The 21,524-nt window shown below is 38.2% G+C and overlaps 1 protein-coding gene across 1 annotated transcript in view; it reads left to right on the plus strand.

Annotated features, from left to right (window-relative positions):
• Window positions 1-20,998, plus strand: part of KCNB2 (potassium voltage-gated channel subfamily B member 2) — a 178,988-nt gene extending 157,990 nt beyond the window's left edge. Inside the window, exon 2 of the mRNA XM_051768436.1 lies at window positions 18,228-20,998. Coding sequence (XP_051624396.1) covers window positions 18,228-20,390 — 2,163 coding nt within the window. The 3' untranslated portion in view covers window positions 20,391-20,998. The remainder of the gene's footprint in view (window positions 1-18,227) is intronic.
• The last annotated feature ends 526 nt before the right edge of the window (window positions 20,999-21,524 follow it).

A 21,524-nucleotide genomic window follows, 5' to 3' on the forward strand; every position in this document is an offset into this window, starting at 1 on the left:
GAGAAAATTTAAGAAACAACTAAAGGCTCACTCTTCTAAGCTGCTTCTAAATATATCAAGTTGAGGTAGGATTTTAATCCCTGACACCTGCTTTGCATGGGCATTTGGCTCATGAAGTTAGTGAGGATATTCCAACTGAGTTCTGTGGATCTGGATAAGGATTTGTGCACTGCAGAAAATATGTTAGACCAGGTATAGTGAATTCATTCACAGCAGGCACAGCATGCTGCAGTTTAATCCGTTGCCATCAATGGGCCAAGGTTACTTAAGTGCTAATATGCTAATTCCAACTTCTGGTACCAAGAGGTTAATATGATGCATCTGCTTTAGTAATTCTTCCTTAGACTGACTTGCACATTAATGGAAAATTGGTGAAACTCTTTAGGAATTGTAACACCCTCTGGAAAAAAAATACAATTCATTCCTAAAGTTAATCTGATAAACAAATAATTTAAATTGTTTGTCAAATTCAAAAGCAGTTGGCAACTCCAAAGTAAATAGTGCTTTTCTTACCAGATACAAAGCTAGAAACTACATGAATTTTAATAAAAGAACAATGCTTTGTAATGGAGAGGGGAATGCAATGTTTTCTTTTTGACAGGGTATTTCAGAGAAAACACGTTTTCCTTTGATTTAAAGATAAAAAAACATAAGCCCTTTCATCCCAGCTTCCAGATCTGGTGTGCAACTAGTGACCCTACTAACATTGCTGATGTTTAACACTTTCAAAGCAACTTTATTTTCATGTTTTGATGTTAGCAGTGGTGTTCATCATATTGAAAGACTAACTGTAAGTGGAAAGATCAGACAATGAAAGTACATCTGTTCCTCATTTTCTTTGCTGGCACCATTTTGCTGTTTGGCTCTCTGATTTCCACTGAGAGAGATTTGGAAACTGTATTCCTCCTTTATGATTTCACGTGCCTTTAGGGGAATCTCCTACCCAGATCACGCTGCTCTGAAACAAGCTTCCTGCAGATAAAAATCCACAGAAATTGCTGTTTATCTTGTTGAGTTACATATAGTAGGCTTCCCCCAACAGATGCATTAAATATGTGCAGTAACATCACACAGTTGCTATATGAGCGCTGTCTTTCATAAATCAGATTGTAGCTACAAAATGTACATTTAAAAGCATATTAGTGATAGGGATGAAAATGTCTGGTTTCGCTCGGTCCGAGCGCATAGACAGGTCACTCAAAAGTCCCTCCCATTTTGGAAGTGTCAGTAGGGGCACCTGTGCAGAGGTGCAGATCATGAGCAAATCTATTCTAAACATCCTTGTTCCTGCTTTTAGACTTCAGTGTTCTGTCCATGTTATTCTTCTGCAGCGTATTATCAAGAACATTGATTTCATCTCAGCCAAAGGTGATTATGTGCCTCCAGAAAGAACCTTGAAGTGAACCAGGATGTGAAAATGAAGCAGGGAGCTAATTGTTTGAGCATAAATGTATCCATAAATGGTGATGGAGGATGGTATGTTTCCCTTAATCACTGTGAGTTAATACAGTCCCATATTTCTAAATAATTCCAGTCTCATGTCAAACTAGATTCTCATTTTCTGTCTTAATGGAAATATTTCAAAAGGATATTATGGCTTCTGCAATATAAACAGGAGCTCAAAGGTGAGGAGTGTTTTCTTAGATGCTGAAAATTCAGTTCAGGAGTCAAGATCCCAAATTTTGCAAAGCACCTCAAATATTATTTTGCTTTGACTCCTTAATCTCCACATCACATTCTCCACATGCATTTCTCCATCTTGTACAACAGCAAAATCAGTATTGCCACTTATTTCCTTTCAGGCTAACATTAGCTTTTCTGTCATAATGTCAAACATATTGCACTGAAGGCAACAAATCACCCCTGTCCCAATTCTTGGCCTTCAAAGGAGCATGGGACAATTATAGGAGCATGCACTTCCATGACTAAGATAAATCATTTTGAAAGAAAAACAAACCTCAGCCATGGTGCCATTGCTGTGTTTCTATTAATAGCAGTGAAATACATCACTGTCAGTTAGCTTCTCGGTATAGTAAAACAGGTATTTTCCCATAAAAATGTGTTTCTCATTAGACTGCTTGCAGAAAAATAATTGGGCACAAGGGACCCAGAATAAAGCAGAAGCAGTTATAATCTGCAAGATCAATAATATATAATCCTTTTGAAAGAATATAGCTGCATGTTTACATCTCAGAGAAACCATATATAACAGTATGTAGAATATCACATATATTCCTTATACATGGTGGTTACAGTTTATTTCAGGTGTAGCTGATTGGTGCCTGAATTTTACTGTCCTCTTCCAGTATTGCCATGAGTCTCTGTAAACTACTAAAAGCCACATGGTTTTGTCATAAATACTCCACAGTAAAAGACTTTTCAAAACTATTCACTTAGTTTTGATTAGCAGTTATGACTGAATAATGACACAAATCTTTTTCTTCATTACTTTCTCATGCAGTGCTATCCCTTATCATAAATATCTTGCAAAATAAAGAATCACATTGCCCTTAAATCAAATTTTTGGTTTTCTGATGATGGTGGGTTTTTTTAATGTGGCTTTCCAAAGTAGAAGTATATGTAATCAGTGTGTAGATAGAAGCAGTTGTAAATACCCCAAAGCCTCCATTCCAAGTCTTTATTGTAAATTGCCAGATGCTAGAAGTTAAAAGAAAAAATATATGTATTATGAAATTGTCAGCTAGGAAAGATACTTCCTGGAGTATAATGTATTTGTTCCATGTTCAAAGGTTCCTTGAAGATGAGTTTTATTGTCCATAACCTTGCTGCAGATAGCTGCATTCATAGCTGACATATTTATTTTCAGATTTATTTCTTGTCTTAAGCCTGATGGAGCTGTAGAAACTTTGCTGTATAGCTGCAGTCATGGAAACCTCTTGCGTTTCTGTGGCCTGGCCATCAGTTTGACAATCAGAAAGATTCGACAGACAGTTTGGTCCTTTTGCAACTACTCAGCGCTTACTTCCCCTTCCACAATCAACTCCTCATTGTTCATACATTTGGGGAAAAGCTGTGTCTAATAATAAGTCATTACAGGGTAAGGCCTGATATTTCTGCTATGTGGTGTTCTGCTTGGCTCCTGGGAAGGGCCGCCCTCTGAGGAGGCAGAACCAGTGACAAAGGACTGATGACTCAGAGACTGGCCATCTATGCCTCTCATTACAGTGCATTTGGAGCATAAATGTGGGCAAAAAACCAGCTCACCTGGTGAGCATAACAGTAGGAGAAACAGCCACAGTGCGTGGAAGCATGAACATGCAGGGGAAGTCTGTAACAGATATTTGTCCTTGAGACAGAATGCTCCCTCCAGCTGGAGAAGCTCTGTTTCCAACACTGACTTGGGTCTCAATGGGGAAAAAAAAAGCCCCAATATACTGCTTTGATTCATGTGGGAACAACTGTCATCTAAAGTAGGCAACATTTTTCTTCTCTAAGATAATATGTTTATGTAATTTAATTAGTATGAGGCACAACCACAAATCCTAACAGTTTCTATAGGGATTTCTACCAAGGGAGCATCTGACCAGGATGGAGCAACCCACAGACAAAAAAGTTCTGATGCAGTTCAGGGCTCAGTGTAAATCCAGTCTACAATTTTTCTGATGACCTAATCCAGGATCTCAAATGTAAAGATACCCAGGAAAACAGAGCAAGAAAACTAGGTCCTAGGATTTTAAATATATGGATTATTGCCATAGGACAACAAGAATAAAGTCAGGAAACAATTGATAGAAAGCTATCATGTTCTTAGTCAATTACTAAAATTCAAGAAGTTATAAGTTCTGAAATTATATATCTTCATTTTATATATATTTAAAATAATGGAATTTGAATATAATGTTAAAACTGCTGATCTTTTCTGTAAGGTTTTAGAATAACTATATATTCTATATGTTTCTCAAATGAGGAAAATACAGGTGTCTGAATAGAATTGCATCACACTGATATTTTCAGTTAGGTGTGAAAGTTTCAAATAATACACATTACTAGTCTTCATACCTGTAGATGCAGAAATAATATCATCTTAAACATTACTTCATTCGACATTCATGAAGCAGAGAAGATAATTCATCTATCACAACTTGGAATTTCCTGAGGCATTATGTAGAAATCAAATACTCCATACTGTTCTGTAAGCTGCTTCTGAGAGCCTTCCCATGGGATAAAGGAATCTGTACTAAATGCATTGCATGTTTTAGATTAATATCCATAGAATCTCACCAATTCCCCTTTTGTCCTCTTAAAACCCTATGGGATGTTTCCATAAAGATGATTTTCAAAATTGCTTAGCAGCCAGTGCTCTCACCAAAGCTTCTGGGGCTTAGGTTGGTCAGAAATCAACAGGTTATGCTGGGAGCATTAAGTTGGCATTTTTACACTCACATATATTCATTTCATGGGAAACAAATGGGTTTTTTACTAAATATGTGTTGTGACAACACTAATAGTGTGTCCTTCCCAACAACTGCATGATAAAACAGAGACATCTACTGGTTAAAATACAAAATAGGAAAAATATCAAAACTTTTGTGGAACTCTAGACTAATGCTTGTCAGACTGTCTTCCTTTGCTCCCCAATAGAGCTTACCAAATACTAAATCCACATGTGCAGTCTGAAATGGCAACAGCAAACTTCCCTTTGGTTTCTTGAGAACTAAACCAGGGCCTGTGATGCAGATAGACCATAAGTGTTTGAAGCCTAATAGATGTTTATTTGTGATTGGACAAAACCAGTCTTTTCCGCAGAGCAGGGAATATTCAGCCCTTCTTCTGTCCAACCCACAGTTTATGATAAAACAGACATTCCTTGAACACCCTGTTCAGCACCTGCCCTAGTTATTTGTGCTAAAAGCAGAGTCTGAATTACAGCCCTAAACTGGAAGGTTCACGTAACTTACAGGCATTTTCTCATCTAATATTGTGTTAGTCTGAAGTCACAGCAGCATGAGCAGTCCCTTTTAATAGTATTTTAATAACATATAATATATTTTGTGCATCAGATCTGTACTCAGTTACAATTTGGTATTCATAAATACGATGTGAGGACATTTATGTATTTGTTTGAAGAGCACTGATACTCTGTGGATATCTTACAGCATACATCACACCTTAATAAGGGCTTGAAACTGGAGTACTACAGATGAAGTTTCAAAAGTAATTCTGGAGTGGCATCTAACATAAGGAAAATTTTCTAACACAAATTCTGGACCTGGACTCTGCTGCTCAGGATCCAACCTGGCCAAAGAACTGTTGTCAATCTAATGCCTACCTTTGTGAATTTTGGCTGTGTAGCCACAGCAGGAGGTAAAACTCCTAGCAGCACAGCTTTAAAAGTCACTGAAGAAAACATTCTTACCACATGAAAGGCAAACTTGAGGAGGGTAAAGAAGTCTACTTGAAATGTGTAGCTTTGTTCCCAGATCTATCTTGTGAGTCTTGCCATAGTAGCTCTACTAGCAGTGTGTTCCCGTGGGTTAAAAAAAATCCAGAATAGGAGCACTCCCATAAAATGCAAGATGAATATTTATTGCACCTTCAAAGGCTGTCCAAATCTGTGTCTGGTTTGGACCTTTCTTAAAGTGCTTCCCACCAAGCTCTCTAACACACTGAGTGCCATTTTAGCTGTCAGCGTCAAAAAACATTCTTCCTCCACAACATCCTTTCTAACAGAAACAAGATTAAGGCAGAAATGTTAAAAAAGATCCATCACTCAAATGATTTTTGTTTGGCTTACTCTCACCCAGCTACTTTAATCAGTTCTCCATCTGCTTTTGGATCATGGTAGGGGAAATCAGAGGTTGAGTTCCATGCAGACTGCTTTCTGCTTTAGTATTATTCATTTGAGTTCTCTATCTGATTTCTGATGATGTTCATACTTAAGCTGCTTAAATATTTTATGGAAGATTCACAATTCCTGTGCTGCAACAACTACATTGGCTTTGCTGTCCCTGATGGTTTATTTCGAAGTACTCTAAATCGGGCTCCACTCCACCTCAGTCTACAGTGTAGACATAGCCTATGAACCCTGCCTTTTACTTTATATTTACGAAATGCTTTGGCTTTACTAGCTATTTAGTTTCCCTTCCTCTGGTTTCTCAAGTTGTCAGCTTTTCTTCTTCGTAACACATCTTCATGCTACTGAAACTGGTGGGAAATTTTTATAACACATCTACATGTAACCAAATCAGTTTTCTTTCTTCATTGATTGAGTTATGGTGAATGAAATTGCTGCAGATTGTCTTTTATCCTCTAGAATTAACCTTCTCTATTATTGTATTTAACTTTTAGGGTTTTATTTAAGAAAACGGTTTCTAAAATTTAGAAGTTAATCAAGAGTGATATGCAATGAACCATGGATAGAAAAAAATACTTTAAAAAAGCAGTAAGAGATTGAACAATTCAGGTCCTTCTGTCATAAGGAAGCTATGAATCATACTATTTCATGACTGGGTTCTCAGTAAGTTTTGGTAGGATTGCTGTGTAGTTAGAATAATGAAACACACTGCAAAATACATAAAGCATATTAAATATTGTCCTCAAAAACATAATGAAAAGATAAAGTATGAATTATGGGGAATATAAAATTGTTTAATGATTTATAACAAGATAAGCATAAAATAAAAATATATATCAGTACTTGACTCTAAAGTCAATGTTCGATTTTAGATATATTTATAATAAATTTGCATTAATTCAAGGACTTGAAAGCCTCCAGGAGGAACAGTGCTTTACTTCGTGAAAGGAAGATGCATAGATGGCAATTTGTCCCAATGGGATAAGAATAAGACCCTCCAGGAAGTGGAAAGGAAAAAAAAAAGGAAAAAAAGTAACACCAAAAAAACACACACAAAAAAAACCCCCTAAAGGCTGATAAACAGCTCTATCTATTTTCTTCAGTTTGATCTTTTATTTTTTCTCTCTATTTATCATGGTTATGAAAACAGTCCTGGAAGAATGCAATGAGTGTACTTATTAAATCTGATAGAATTTTATAGCATCTTAAAATACGTGATATGATATGAAAGTTTTGTCTATTGGAGCTATAGTTAATATTTTTAGTGTTATAAATGCAAGTCTTTGAGAAAAACTATCAAATTTCATGTACTTCCAGTGGAAGTCTGAATTAGCTATGAGGTAAAAGGGAGAAAGAAAGGAAAGTCACCTTACGTTTAGTAAAAAAAAGAAGACAGTTAAGATATGCAGACCTTTAACTACACCCTACTGTATTGCAAAAGAGGCACAACAGACTGGGCTCATTTTCTTAACAATTTCTCTGACTCTATAAGTGTGGGAAATACTGGCATAAACTTTATATAAAACTTTAGATTGATGTAGATGTTTTATATAGTACTGTAGCTCTGAAATTTATATAGAAATTGAAATGAAGCCAAGATAGAAAAACTATTTTAGAAGTATGACTAAAGATTGTCTGAATTTTGTGCCTGTCTTAATTTCAAATAAGTCTGAGTAGCAAATCTCTGATAGATAACAACTGCCTTCAGGTGAGAGGCCATCCTTACTCACTGTATGATATGACTAAAAAACAGTCTTAGTGCATGGTAAAAAAAGATGATGGAATGAGAATAGTTTTTTTTAAAAAAATTAATATAGCTGTCAGCAAATTAGACTCAAGTGTACAGTCCTGGTTAATAACCTGAGGTCTCAGCCATAAGTGAATACCATTAAAACTAAATGGCAAATACAAACAGTGAGAACCAATACATTTAATTTCCAGTTTCTCCTTTTTGAAATTAGTTACATCCAGCTTTCTGCTTTAAGTTGAATTTTAATATCAAAATTAGTAGTGTCAAAATAAATCTGTATGTCAGGTGTGTTGATTTCCCCCATTATATCCAGTCAGCAGCCTATGCTAAAATTTCTCAGAGCTAAACAATTGGGGTTTGATTTTTCATTACTCCTGCTTGTTTAGCTCCACCGTGTTTTGCTGAGTGTTTGTAATTACTAAGTGGCAAGCAGTAAAAAGAAATATCTCACCTCTGGTGAGATTCCAACCTCTTTCAACGGTATTTTTTCTGAGAAACGACTATTATGCCAGATTTATCTTTATTTTTCCAGAGTTATCTTTACAGATCGTATACTTTCCATACTTTCATGTATTTAAGGTGACAGAATAAAAGGCGTTTACAGTGAATGTCGACAGCGCTCTGCCGCATCCGCTTTGCCTTGGGCCCGCGTTCAGCACCGCGCCGGCGGACAGCTCCCGCCCCGCCCGCTCCCATCGCCCCGCTCCCAGCCCCGCTCCCAGCCCCGCTCCCTCGGCGTCCGGCCGTCAGACGAGTCGCTGCTGGAGACGACCTCCCCGTTTTGGCTTAGGGGCTGGGCTGTTTTGTTGTGGGAGGGGTTTTTTGAAAACGGAATTCCTGCAACGAAGCCAATGTTTTTGTGCTTGCAAGTAGCGCAGAACAGATCTTGCGTGCGGTCTGCTGTGCAAAGGAAACTGCAAGCTCCTTGTCACGACTTCAGTGTAAATTTTGAAGATTCTAGTACATTCATCTGAGTAATAATACACAGCTTTTACCGCCCCAAAATTATACAGCTAGTACAAAACACAACCTAAATGTAAGAAATGTGCCAAAAGTTTAGAAAACTTTTGAATGAGGGCGGGCAAGGACTTTATTAAAGACATCTCATTCATTTTTGATAAATATAGCTGACTTTCTTACATACATGGGCAAATTGTTCCATTTAAAAATAATCTTTACATGGTCAAAAAGCTATATGTAAATAAAGCCTTTAACACTACTCTTGACGTTAATTATTTGTGGTCATCTGTAAGGGAGATTTAAATCTGTCTCGTTATAGAGCAAAGAAAGCATTAGTTGATATAGTTTTTATTTTCACTGTAAGATACATTACATTAAATTACTTAATTGATTAAACTAGTCACACTCTAATTTCAAGCAGGTACCTACTCCACTTCTGCCAATAATATGACAGACATTCAAGGGCTTATTCAATTCCTAGTGAAAAAAATAAAGCAATTCCCATTCACTTACATTTACTCTGGACCTGCTGTTTCTTCTACATTAAGTCCTAGGGGAGAGTTTGTTATTTATCATTAAGTAATTGATTTCATGTCTCCAGCTGAGATAGCCTTGTTCAACAACAATAAAAAAATATTATAGCTGACTTGATATGGGTTTTAATCTGTTTAAAAAGAAACAAAGTAATGCCCATTAGCTTTGTGCTAATTTGGCATTCAGGGTTGTCTCCACTGATGCTGAATTGAATACATATGCCTCTTCCCAAACTATGAAGACTGTCTTCATCTGTGACTACTTAAGGTCTCCCATCTTCACCAATCTAATAGATACCCCCAGTATTTTCCTTAACTTTTGCCCATAACTAATTACAGCAGCTTTCTTCAGGGCTATGCTAAAAATCAAGCTAATAGTCACACTTGCAATCCATTGCCTATTATTTGCTCATAGTGCAATTCCTCTGGTCTCCAAGACCACTTTTTGGTCACAGTATTTATTAAATACATCCTGCAAATTTTTACAGTGTTGTACTTAGTTTTCTGCTATGTAGCTAATGTGCCACTAGTGTTCTGAGAGACTTTAATGGTTCCTGTGTTCAAATTCACAGACTCAGTCGATTCCCAGAGTTCTCATTTTCCATATTACCCACTAAGGACTGCCTTATACCAAACCACCTCCATTATTCAGCTATAATCCAATTCTCAAACCCACATTTTATTAAATTCTTATGCTGAAATTCTAGGTGGTACAAACCCCAAGGTTATCCTTCCCTAAAGGAATAATCAAGTCATTAAGTAAACGCAGTTGGCCTGCCACAGAATGCAGGAGGGATTTTATTCCATTACTGTTATCCTAATAGCATAAATACAAAACCCAGTAATTTACCAGTAACAGAATGCAGGAGAGATGCATTTTATTACTGTTAATTTAAACCAGAAGCATACTTGCCGATCTCAAAGAACAAAGGATCTTTTCCTAGGCAGATCTGTCCCCTCTGAGATTCTAGGTCTTTTAAGGCAAATATTAGTCTATGGAATGGGAAGGCACAAAGTGGAAGATAGGAGTGTTTATGGAACTAGCCATGAAATCTTCAATAAAAACCTCCTAAATGAGCTTGTAAACTAAGCTTTTAAAGTGACAGTCATGATAATGCAAAGAGACAAAAAGAAAAGACTGTATTGTTTAGGCGCCAGATAAATACAACACTAAGAGCTTAACCTTCATATATGGAGGTTAATGTCAGGCTTAATGAATACCCCTGAAAGAACAATGAAAAACATTCAAATTGAGTCCTTAAAGATATTAATAATAATGATCTGTGGAAAACGTGGAAAAAGTGGAAAACGAAAGGTCAGAATTCTAAATAACGTCATCAAGGAGGGAAATCAAGAGTAGCAGAGAGAAGCTGTTCAGTGATTAGGCATGCTGTCAGAGCCATTATCAGATATGTTCCTGAAAGGGCAACTATGATAGAGCTGTAAGATGAAATAAATTTATGTTATTCTGTTATTCCCCTCTCTTATTTTTCAAAAATTAAACACTCTATTATATATGGAGCTATTAGACCTGTGCCAGCAGTCTGCAATTAAAGGTTATTCTAAGAGAGGTAAGAAGAGATGAAAGTTGCACTCTGAAAGGGCAGATGTGCACAGGCAGTGGGAGTTTTCCACTTATAATGAGTATTTGCAGGCTCTGTAAGATAACTACACAGGATGTCTGTTTTGAAACTTTGTGACAGAATGGTATAAACTTCTTTCTTACTGTATCATGAAATTCTGTCTTCACTCTTGCAAGTACTGACTCAGCTCTAATAATGACGAAGTGGAGGCAGAGGTCAGAGTATCTGATTCAACTGGAGACCAGTGTCTTATTTATTTCCAAGTAACAGTTTCAGGATAATTTTAAATTGTTACCTAGGTCTAATTTTAGTAACTGGAAATGAACTTTTCCATGGCTTAAGACAAGGAGCATTGGCAAACACATGCATCTGTTCTTAGATAATTTTTGCTAGAATTGTTATGCTTAAGGCTTGCCATAACTCCATTGTGTTCCAGTTTGGAGCAAATCCAAGTAGGGTTTGTCCCTGTTTGTCTTCTTTTTCATGTCTTCTGGCCAAGTACCTTATGTTAAAAATTAGTATGAGCCAGCAAGGGCAATACTCTGTTATCAGTAGCAAAATGTCTTTTTGTTGAACTTTTTCAATGTGGTCTGTTGAAACCTTAGATTCAAAGTAAGATTTCTAAATCTGTCAGACTGTTCATGATGTGATCTGTGACACATCAGCAGATGTTTTGGGTGCAGAAGTGCAGGTGTGAGCTGAGTACAGTCCTCTCTGCAAAGCTCTGTAGAATTGTGGGTCAGAAGCAAGGGGTGATGGTTGTAACTGGGAACTCCCAGGGACAGAATGATGGGAGACCATGAAGAGACAAGGGACAGAGATGCTGTGTCCTGACCTTGTTCTGTAGTGTCTAGTAAGGAACAGCAGTGTCAGCTGCTGAAGGCAGAGCCATGGTACTGTACTGATGAGTGCTATTATTAGTTGGTAAAATATCTTTGCACTTCTGCAGTTTATACAAATGTAAAAATGTGCCTCTCCTTTGCATCACTGAAGGAAATTAAAATGGCCCCTTCTCCTAAATATCTACTGACTGATATCGTGACTAATCTTGAAATTCCTCATTTGATAATACTTATAGTTGGAAGGCAGCTCAATTTGTAGTGTTGTCTTTCCTGCTCCAATGAGCATCTCATTTGATTAGTCCCAGATGTCAAGAACAGAACGCACACAAATGTAGGCAGATGTACAAGACAGAGCTCCTACTGAGCAAAACTTTCTGTTCCATTCAGTTGCAAACTCAATATCACAAGCTGAAGGCACCTGACAGGAAAGGATGCTGCTGATGTAAACTGTTTTCTGTTAACTTCTCATCAAGCCTACCAATATGTCTTCCACTTTCATGGGCTTACTCTCTCAGAGAAATGAAAACCTCCATGATCTGACCCTCTGCTCTTGCCAGTGTGAGTCAGCGGATTGTCTAGGTGATGCTGGGAGCTCTGTGCTACAAGCTAAGAACACTTTCATGCAAGATACAGCACAGCCTGCAGGCTACAGCACTTGGTAGCTCTCAGGTTGATCTGAAGAACCTAGACCAGCTCCAGCTGTCTATCTACCCAAATCTAGATCAAGACAACTCTTTCCCAAGAGCAGATGCTTCTGAAAATATATAGCTAATTGCCCAAGAAAGCTGATAGAGTGCTCCAGAAATCTTTAAAAGGCTGAACAATTACAGGTTTTTTCTGAGATTTTATAAAGGGAGAGCTAAAGATACTGCCAGAGCACTTTATTTGAAGATAATATCATACATTTAAATGCAGAAAGATAATAATATGTAACAGCCTGATGAATTTCAGTGCCTATGGAAGCTAAAATGGGACTATACTGCTGTCTGTTATTTAAGTGGTCTAGATCCTACACTAGATCTGACCCTGGAACAAAAAGACTAAAGAAACACCATTGCTAATACAATCTTACCTGATTCCAGATTGAAACCTATATTAATCAATTTTACTGTACTGGCTCTTAGGTAGGGCTCAACTAGACTTCCTCTGAGCAGCTATATTTCAGTGTGAACCTAATACATACTTTTTCTCTGCTGTGTATAATAATAACAGTGTCATATCAATTATGTCAGAAGCTTTTTCATATATCAATTGTTGCAGAACAGCAAGGAGCAATTTGAAGGCTGTTCCATTACACCTTTGTTTTCTGCCTCATTTGTATGCCCATTTTATGTGGAATTCCTCACACTGCTGGCAGTAATGAGCAGTGAAATGGGTACACAGGAAAAAAGCCACTTTTTAGTGGCAATTTAATACTGAGAAACCACTACATTTTTGGGAGATTGATACCAGTCCCTGCCCCCTAGAAATCAGAAACAACAGCGTCTGGAGGACCCTGTTAAGACTGCATCATTAATTTAAGGAATATTTTACTATTCATTGCATCAGCAGCAGGTTCAAATGCCTCATATCCAGCCCATAAGAAAGGAATTTAAATCTTAAATATTAATCCATGTTTTTAGAAACATTTTGCCATTTATAAGGAAATATTTTTGAAGTTTAATAAGAGCTGGATTTTTATGTGCTTTTGTAGTACCATAGCTAAATAACATAAGCTGCCAAAATCTGTCATTTAACAGAGTATTGTTTGTATTCTGAAATGCAGGTTAAAAATAGTATGTCAAGAACTGGTCATAGTTTAATTACCTGGAGTACACAAATTTTCCAGTTATTTCAGTCTAGAATACAGTTCCAGAAATATGCCTAGAAAACAGTAAATTTTCCTGGGAAAGATTCAGTCAGCAGTGGTTTTTTACTCTTCAGCATAGCCAGCCATGCAGATTGCTACAGGTCTTTCTTATAAACTCTGTGCTTCTGTTAATGTAAGATACATCTGTTCTATGATAATTTACCAGCATAGTACTATCTGCAAAGTCTTCTTTGTAGATAGTAGACTCAGAATAGGGAGTTCCTTTTTTTCTTCTTTTTCTCATAGTTTTTCTTACTCTTCCTGATATTCCCTTGGCATTTTTATGCCTAATGTGTTGTGAAATCTAATCAATTGCAATAATTAAAACATATTCTATGTGGAATGATACATAACTTTAATTACATAACAGTGTCTCAGACAAACAAAAGTTTTAGATTCTTACATTAGAAGAAACCAAACTACTGTACTTTGCTGTAATTTTTTTCACCAAGAACAGACTCTGCTTATAGATGAAACAGATAAAACACTAAAAATTCCAGGCTTGATAGACTGGAATATACTGCTATTTTTTTATTAAAATAGCTGGCAGACTTCAGGCTTGTGTGTTACGAGCATGTGAATGAATGGCTGGAACAAACAAATAGATGGTTGTTTTCAATAAAACACCCTGGGTGGCAATTCTGAACAGGAAAGTTTTGTGTTCAAGACCTATAAAATGCATGTAGTTTTAGCGATGTCACTGACTCACCTCTTTTCTAGGATCTTTTGTGTGCTGGTGAATGTTTAGGCATGAAGTAAATTCCTCATGACAGAGTGAAATGCCAGTGTTTCCTAATTGAAATCAGTTTGATGACAATTGGGCAGATACGTTCTTACAGTTTTCTTTTTTTAATGAACAATGCATGTCAAGTAATTGGGTCCTGGTATTACACAGCTTTTTCCAATGCTGTTATTTACATTCTGATGCCAGCCCCAATGGAGCTCCATCAGCTTGACAGAAACTGCAAGCTCAACAATTCAGACCTCTGTCTTGTTCATTTGTTCTTTGAATTCTGAAAATATAATTATGTTATTGAGTATTTTAGAGAATTCAAGCCTGCATTAGCTATTTCACAGTGATTTCAGTGACATGGATAACCTAATATACCTGATTTAAGCTTGTAGTTTTATTCCAGTGAAATCTGATACAGGCACCTTTCACAGTTTGAAAGGCAATTATTGCTCTCTTATAGTGTTGCCCTTTGTCTGTTTCTGTCCTAGCTACAGGACATCACAAATTTCGTTAATTAGCCCTGCCCAGGTATGCAGTGTTATTGCCCTCATTCTTTACTAAGATTGTCTTCTTTTGCTGATATGGGTAGCAGAAATTTTAAAGGGATGTATAGCCGTCCTAAATAGGATAGATTAACCTAAGGATGTTTCTTGAATGAACTATATGAAGAATGAAGACAGGTGGTCCACAACTCACTTGGCAGGAAAAATTAACAGATCTTATTTCTCCAATAAATATGGTTAAAAAAAAAAAAGGAGAGAGAGAGAGAATCAGCACTGGTAGGGAGAAATACAAATAAATATGTTTGGAATAATTCAGAATATTAAAGGTGATACCTGTTCTGTACAATTAGTAGCTGAAAAAGGCCAAAGATAGCATATAACTACAAGATGATGCCAAATACAGACCGTCACACCATGACCAATTTCAGTTTGTGCTTAAAGAGCTGAATTTTTGATTAGTAACCCGCAGATAAAACAAGTTTACTGATATTTTCTCAAAGTAAATACACCCCACCTACAGTGGGGTGGCCTTTCCATCTCTGTAGCCATTATCACCACTGTGACCAATTTCTCTGCATACACCCTTCACACTTGCATTCTGCTTAGCTGCATTTCAGTCTTCTTCAGTGTTCCAGCAATTTTGTCAGACTTAGTGTGTTCTTGGAACATCACCAAGTGGATTTAACAGTACCATTTCTGAGAAATGAGAGTAAATGTTTTTATGAATGAGCTTCAACTGAGCTTTAAAGTAGGGAAAGGGGTCAACAAAACCTCTGCCTTGGACTTCCAGAGGGCAGACTTTGGCCTGTTCAGAACACTGGTTCAGAGAGTTCAGAAACATTCTTAATAACAATGGGGTCCAGGAAGGCTGGACATACTTTTAGAAGGAAATCTTAAAGGCACAGGGGCAAGCCCTCCCTCTGTGTCAAAAGACAAGCTGGCAGGGATCACCCTGGCTGAACAGGGAGCTTTCATAGGAACTCAGGAAAAAGAGAGAGTATAACACCTTTGGAAGAAGAAGCAGGCAAATCAGAAAGAGTACAAGGATGTCATTAGGCCATGTAGAAATAAAATTAGAAAGGAGAAGGCTCAGCTAGAACTCAATCTGGCCATTGCTGTGAAAGATAATGAAAAGTGTTTTTATAAATACATCAACAACAGAAAGAGGGATATGGAAAATCTCCATCCTTTATTGGATGCCGGAGGGAACATTGTCACCAAGGATGAGGAAAAGGCTGATGTACTTAATGTCTTCTTTGCCTCAGTCTTCAACAGAAAGACCATTTATCCTCAGGGCAACTGGCCCTCTGAGCTGGTAGACGGGGACAGGGAAAAGGATAAACCCTCTGCAATCCAGGAGGAATCAGTGAGCTGCTGAGTCATTCACAAGTCTATAGGGCCAGATGGAATGCACCTGAGGATGCTGCAAGAACTGGCAGAAGAACTTGCCAAGCCACTCTCCATCATTTATCATCAGTCCTGGTTAACTGGGGAGGTCACAGATGGCTGGAGGTTGTCCACTGTGACACCCATTTACAAGAAGGGTCAGAAGGATGATCCAGGGAACTACGGGCCTGTGAGCCTGACCTCAGTGCCAGGAAGGTTATGGAACAGATCATCTTGAATGGGATCACATGGCATGTACAGGACAACCAGGGGATCAGGCCCAGCCAGTAGAGGTTTAGGGAAGGCAAGTCCTGTTTGACCAACCTGATCTCCTTTTATGACCAGATGACCTGGTTCGTGGATGAGGGAAAAGCTGTGGATGTTGTCTACCTGGACTTCAATAAAACCTTTGATACTGCCTCCCACAGCATTCTCCTGGAGAAAGTGGCAGCCCATGGCTTGGACAGGTGTACTCTTTGCTGAGTTAAAAACTAGTTGGATGTCCAGGCCTGGGTAGTGGTGGTGAAGGATACTACATCCAGCTGGCATCCTGTCACTAGTGGGATTTCCCAAGGCTCATTATTGAGGCCAATCCTGTTTAATATCTTCAACAATGAACTGGATGTAGGGATCGAGTGCTCCCTGAGTAAGTTTGCAGTCAGCACTATGTTGGATGGGAGTGTTGATCTGCTGGAGGGTAGAAAGGCTCTACAGAGGGATCTGGACAGGCTGGATTGATGGGCTGAAGCCAACTGTATGAGGTTCAACAAGGCCAAGTGCCAGGTCCTGCACTTTGGCCAGAATCCCATATAGTGCTACAGGCTTGGGGAACAGTGGCTGGAAAGTGACCAAGTGGAAAAGGACGTGGGAGTGCTGCTTAGATGCCATTTGAGCCCAAGCCAGTAGTGTGTCCAGGTCGTCAAAAGGCCAGTGGCATCATGACTTGGATCAGAAATAGTGTGGCCAGAAGGATGAGGGCAGTGATTGTCCCCCTGTACTTGGCACTGGTGAGGCCACACCTCAAGTGCTGTGTCCTATTCTGGGCCCCTCACTACAAGAAAGATGTTGAGGTGCTGGAGCAAGTCCAAAGAAGGTCAACAGAGCTGGGGATGGGACTGGAGCACAAGTCCTATGAGGAGTGGCTGAAGGAGATGGAGTTTTTCAACCTGGAGTAAAGCAGACTCAGAGGAGACCTCATCACTCTCTATAGCTACCTGAAAGGGGGTTGCAGCAAGGTGAGGGTTGGCCTCTTTTCCCAGGCAACCAGTGATAGGACAAGAAGAAGTGGCCTCAAGCTGTGCCAGAGGAGGTTCAGCTTGGACATCAGGAAGAATTTCTTCACTGAAAGGGTTGTCAGGCATTGGAACAGGCTGCCTAGGGAATCACCATCCCTTGATGTGTTCAAGAAATGACTAGCATGGCACTTAGTGGCGTGGTGGCTTTTGGTCAAAGGTTGGACTTGATGATCTTGGAGATATTTTCTGACCTTAATGTTTCTAGGATTCTATAATTCTGTGAAAATAAATAACAAAATTTATCAGAAAACCTATATCCTTAGGCAAATCAAAACTTCATTTCTAGGAAGCAATTTTGTGCTTACGCATTTTAATAATGATGAGAAACTGAGTTCTTCGTTCTACTTTCTTTTTAACATCTTGCTCTCAACCTAATTCAGGGCCAATGCCTTCAATTCTTGTAGCATCTGAAATTTTTTTAGATATGACAGTTAGGCAGGACTAGTCTCCTGAAGAATGATTCTTGTTTATTCTTCTTAACTTTGACTTTCAGCTCGTAAGTTTATGCTTCTCTAGAAAGGTGTGCACTATGTAGTACTGAATTAACAGCTTAAACACAGTCATTCCCAATCAATTCTCTGCACTGTGTAAAGTTTTACATAATTACAATTAATGCAGAAAATTAATAATGTTCATCACATTAGCAGGAACTATATATTCACTTGGTAACATGCAATAATAAATATCACCTCCTACTGTAATTTTGAAATGGTAAGACCGGTCATGGCTTGCTTTCTGAAATGAATTGGTTTACTGCAGGCAGTAAAGCAATCAGGTTTTGACCATGTTTAAGATGATTCTAATGTTTTCTCTCTGTGCAAAATTCAAAACAAAAAAAAAAATAATAAATGTAGCAGCCAAAGCAGCTTCCACCATTCTGTGTTTATTTGACACATGCACATTTGAAAGGATTTAAGCAAGCCCTGACAAGTACATTTCTATCAGTCTAACCAAAATATTGTTTATTTTGTTTTACAGATTTTGGCCATTGTATCCATTCTGTTCATCGTACTGTCCACTATTGCTTTGTCTCTTAACACATTGCCAGAGCTGCAAGAAATAGATGAATTTGGGCAGCCAAATGACAACCCTCAGCTAGCGCACGTTGAAGCTGTGTGTATTGCTTGGTTTACCATGGAGTACCTTTTGCGTTTTCTGTCCTCACCAAATAAGTGGAAGTTCTTCAAAGGCCCATTAAATGTCATTGACTTGCTGGCTATCTTGCCATACTATGTCACCATTTTCCTCACGGAGTCCAATAAAAGTGTCCTGCAGTTCCAAAACGTCAGACGTGTGGTTCAGATATTTCGTATTATGAGGATCCTAAGGATTCTTAAGCTTGCCAGACATTCAACAGGCCTTCAGTCTTTAGGTTTTACACTCAGGCGGAGTTACAATGAATTAGGCTTGTTGATATTATTTTTAGCCATGGGAATAATGATATTTTCAAGTCTTGTATTCTTTGCTGAAAAGGATGAGGATGCTACAAAATTTACAAGTATCCCTGCATCATTCTGGTGGGCAACAATCACTATGACTACTGTAGGATATGGTGACATTTATCCTAAGACCTTATTAGGTAAAATAGTTGGAGGACTTTGCTGTATCGCTGGAGTGCTGGTCATAGCCCTGCCCATACCAATTATTGTGAACAATTTCTCAGAGTTTTATAAGGAGCAGAAAAGACAGGAGAAGGCAATTAAGAGGAGAGAAGCACTTGAGCGAGCTAAAAGAAATGGCAGTATTGTCTCCATGAATCTTAAAGATGCCTTTGCTCGCAGTATGGAAATGATAGATGTAGCAGTAGATTCAGGTAAGCTTGGAGAAGCAGTCAGTCCAAAGGAGACATCTGATGACAACCACCTCTCCCCAAGCCGGTGGAAATGGGCCAGAAGGACAATGTCTGAAACAAGCTCAAACAAGTCTTATGAGAACAAGTACCAAGAAGTTAGTCAACAAGACTCCCATGAGCAATTAAACAATGCTGCAGCATCCTCCAGCCCTCAGCACCTCAGTGCCCAAAAACTGGAGATGCTGTATAATGAAATTACTAAAACTCAGTCTCAGCCTAACCTTAATGCTGGTTACCAAGACCAGTCTGCAAAGCCACCCATGTATGAAGAAGAAATAGAAATGGAAGAAGTTTCAGGTCAGAGAGATCCGTTACCAACTGGACCTACGGACATCATAACGGACATGAGAAGCACATCCAGTATCGACAGTTTTGCCAGTTGTGCAACTGACTTCACAGAAACAGAGAGGTCTCCCCTCTCTCTGTTTCCTGGCTCTCACTTGCAAATGAGATTTCCAACTGATACTGTTAACCTGGAAGAAAACCAAAGAGCGAGGAGTTCTCAGTTTATACCATTTGCAAAAGACAGAGGATTTTCTCCAACTGACATCACCTTTGACTATAATCCAATCAACAGAGCTGTTATCAGTGATGGCAGTGGGTCTCAAACTGTTTTACATGGTCATTTGCATTTTGACACTTCCATGGAAAGCCCCAAAAGTTCCCTGAAAGGTAGCAACCCATTAAAATCTAGATCCCTTAAAGTTAATTTTAAAGACAATAGAGGTGGTGCTCCACAAACTCCACCAAGCACGGCAAGGCCACTGCCAGTGATAGCAGGAGCAGACTTCACACAGGCCACCCCCCAGCACATCAGCACCATTCTCCTAGAAGAAAATTCCCCACAGGGTGAGCGACCTGTACTTGGTGCTGATGCATCTGCACTTTGTCAGGGACCTGTTAAAAGATCATCCCCTCTCTTTCCCAAGCAAAAAATTTTCACTTTCCCTTCAAAAGAGAGAAGGAGCTTCACTGAAATAGACACTGGAGAAGAAGAAGAGTTTATGGAGTTACATGGTATGAAACATGAAAAACAACAGGATATCAAGACAAATTGCTGTGGGGACAAACGCAGTGACAGCAACAATTTAACAGAGGAGCCACAGGTCAGCTCTTCACCCAAAAGCTTGAGCCACAACTGTACTCAAGACATTTACCATGCTGTGGGTGAGGTAAAGCCAGACAGTAACCAAGAAGGTCACAAAATGGAAAACCATTTATTTGCCCCAGAAATTCATTCAAGTCCAGGAGAAACTGGTTATTGTCCCACACGTGAAACTAGCATGTGACTAGTTACAGAAGCAATAAAAATACCTTTTCATAAAACACTGTTAGTAATGCCTATGAACTAAAACATGGAAAGCCTCAACAAAAGTGCATAAAATGTTATTTTTGCATGGCATGAAGAGTTGTTTAGTTTAAATACTGTTTAATTTAAAAAAAAAAAAAGACTGCTTTTTGTAACAAACTGAAAAAAAAACGGAAAAAATTACTCAAGAATGGTGAATAAAATAAAGAGAGCTCTGTTAGGAGCCAGTGTTCTGCAACATCTGACATTTTTGATCCTTTCACTTATGATTGTAGACAGGTTTTGAACTCTTTTAACTTTTTTTTTTCTTGGTTACAATGAATTTTAGAATTTGCACATGAAAGGATGAAATGTCAATGCATGCATTCATAAAGATGTGAAACAAGGTGCTTTGAGCTTGCAAAATGCATATATTTGTAAATAGTTGGGGGTTGGGGGTACAGCTACTGTTAAAAAGGATTTATGGAAAAAGCATTTCCTGGGACACAGGTACTTCCTTCACAGCGTGCTGCCTGGAGGTTTTGTACAGACTTATGTTGCAAAATTGCAACTTCTACTTAAAGCATCTCACGTATTTTGCTTTCTGTTAAAAAGCTCATGAGTATATCTGTTAATTAATGACTACAGTATTTTAGTTTATCTGTGCTGTAAATCATGATAGTTTTTTTATTTGCATAACTTCAGTTATTGCATTTGTCAGTTTAATTAATGGTCCTGAGGAAAAGCAAAGATTTAATGACCAGAACTTGAAGTATTGGATATTTTTATATCAAACTGCCACCATTTCATAACTGAAGAAAAAGTTCCATTTTAAAATTTACACACCATAGTTATTTCTGTGGCAATAAATAGTGCCAAATGGCTATAGAGATATATACAAAAGTTTTCAATCTCTTGGAATATAATTTGGGATTAAAAAATATTTTCCACATTCACTTTTTTTCCTTTGATTTAACACTTTTTGCTTCTACGTGGTCTTTGAGCTCTTTCCTTTTGTTTTACATGCAGTGCTCATACTTCAGTAATGGCAATGTTGTTGAAGCCATTGTGGTGTAAGGACATAAGAGACAAGTTTTGTAGGGGGAAGTGGTACCTTTTGTTGTTATGAATCATA

Source organism: Manacus candei, unplaced genomic scaffold, assembly GCF_025592945.1.
Source record: "Manacus candei isolate 608988 ecotype Guabito, Panama unplaced genomic scaffold, ASM2559294v1 h1tg000008l, whole genome shotgun sequence".
NCBI classification, from domain to species: Eukaryota; Metazoa; Chordata; class Aves; order Passeriformes; family Pipridae; genus Manacus; species Manacus candei.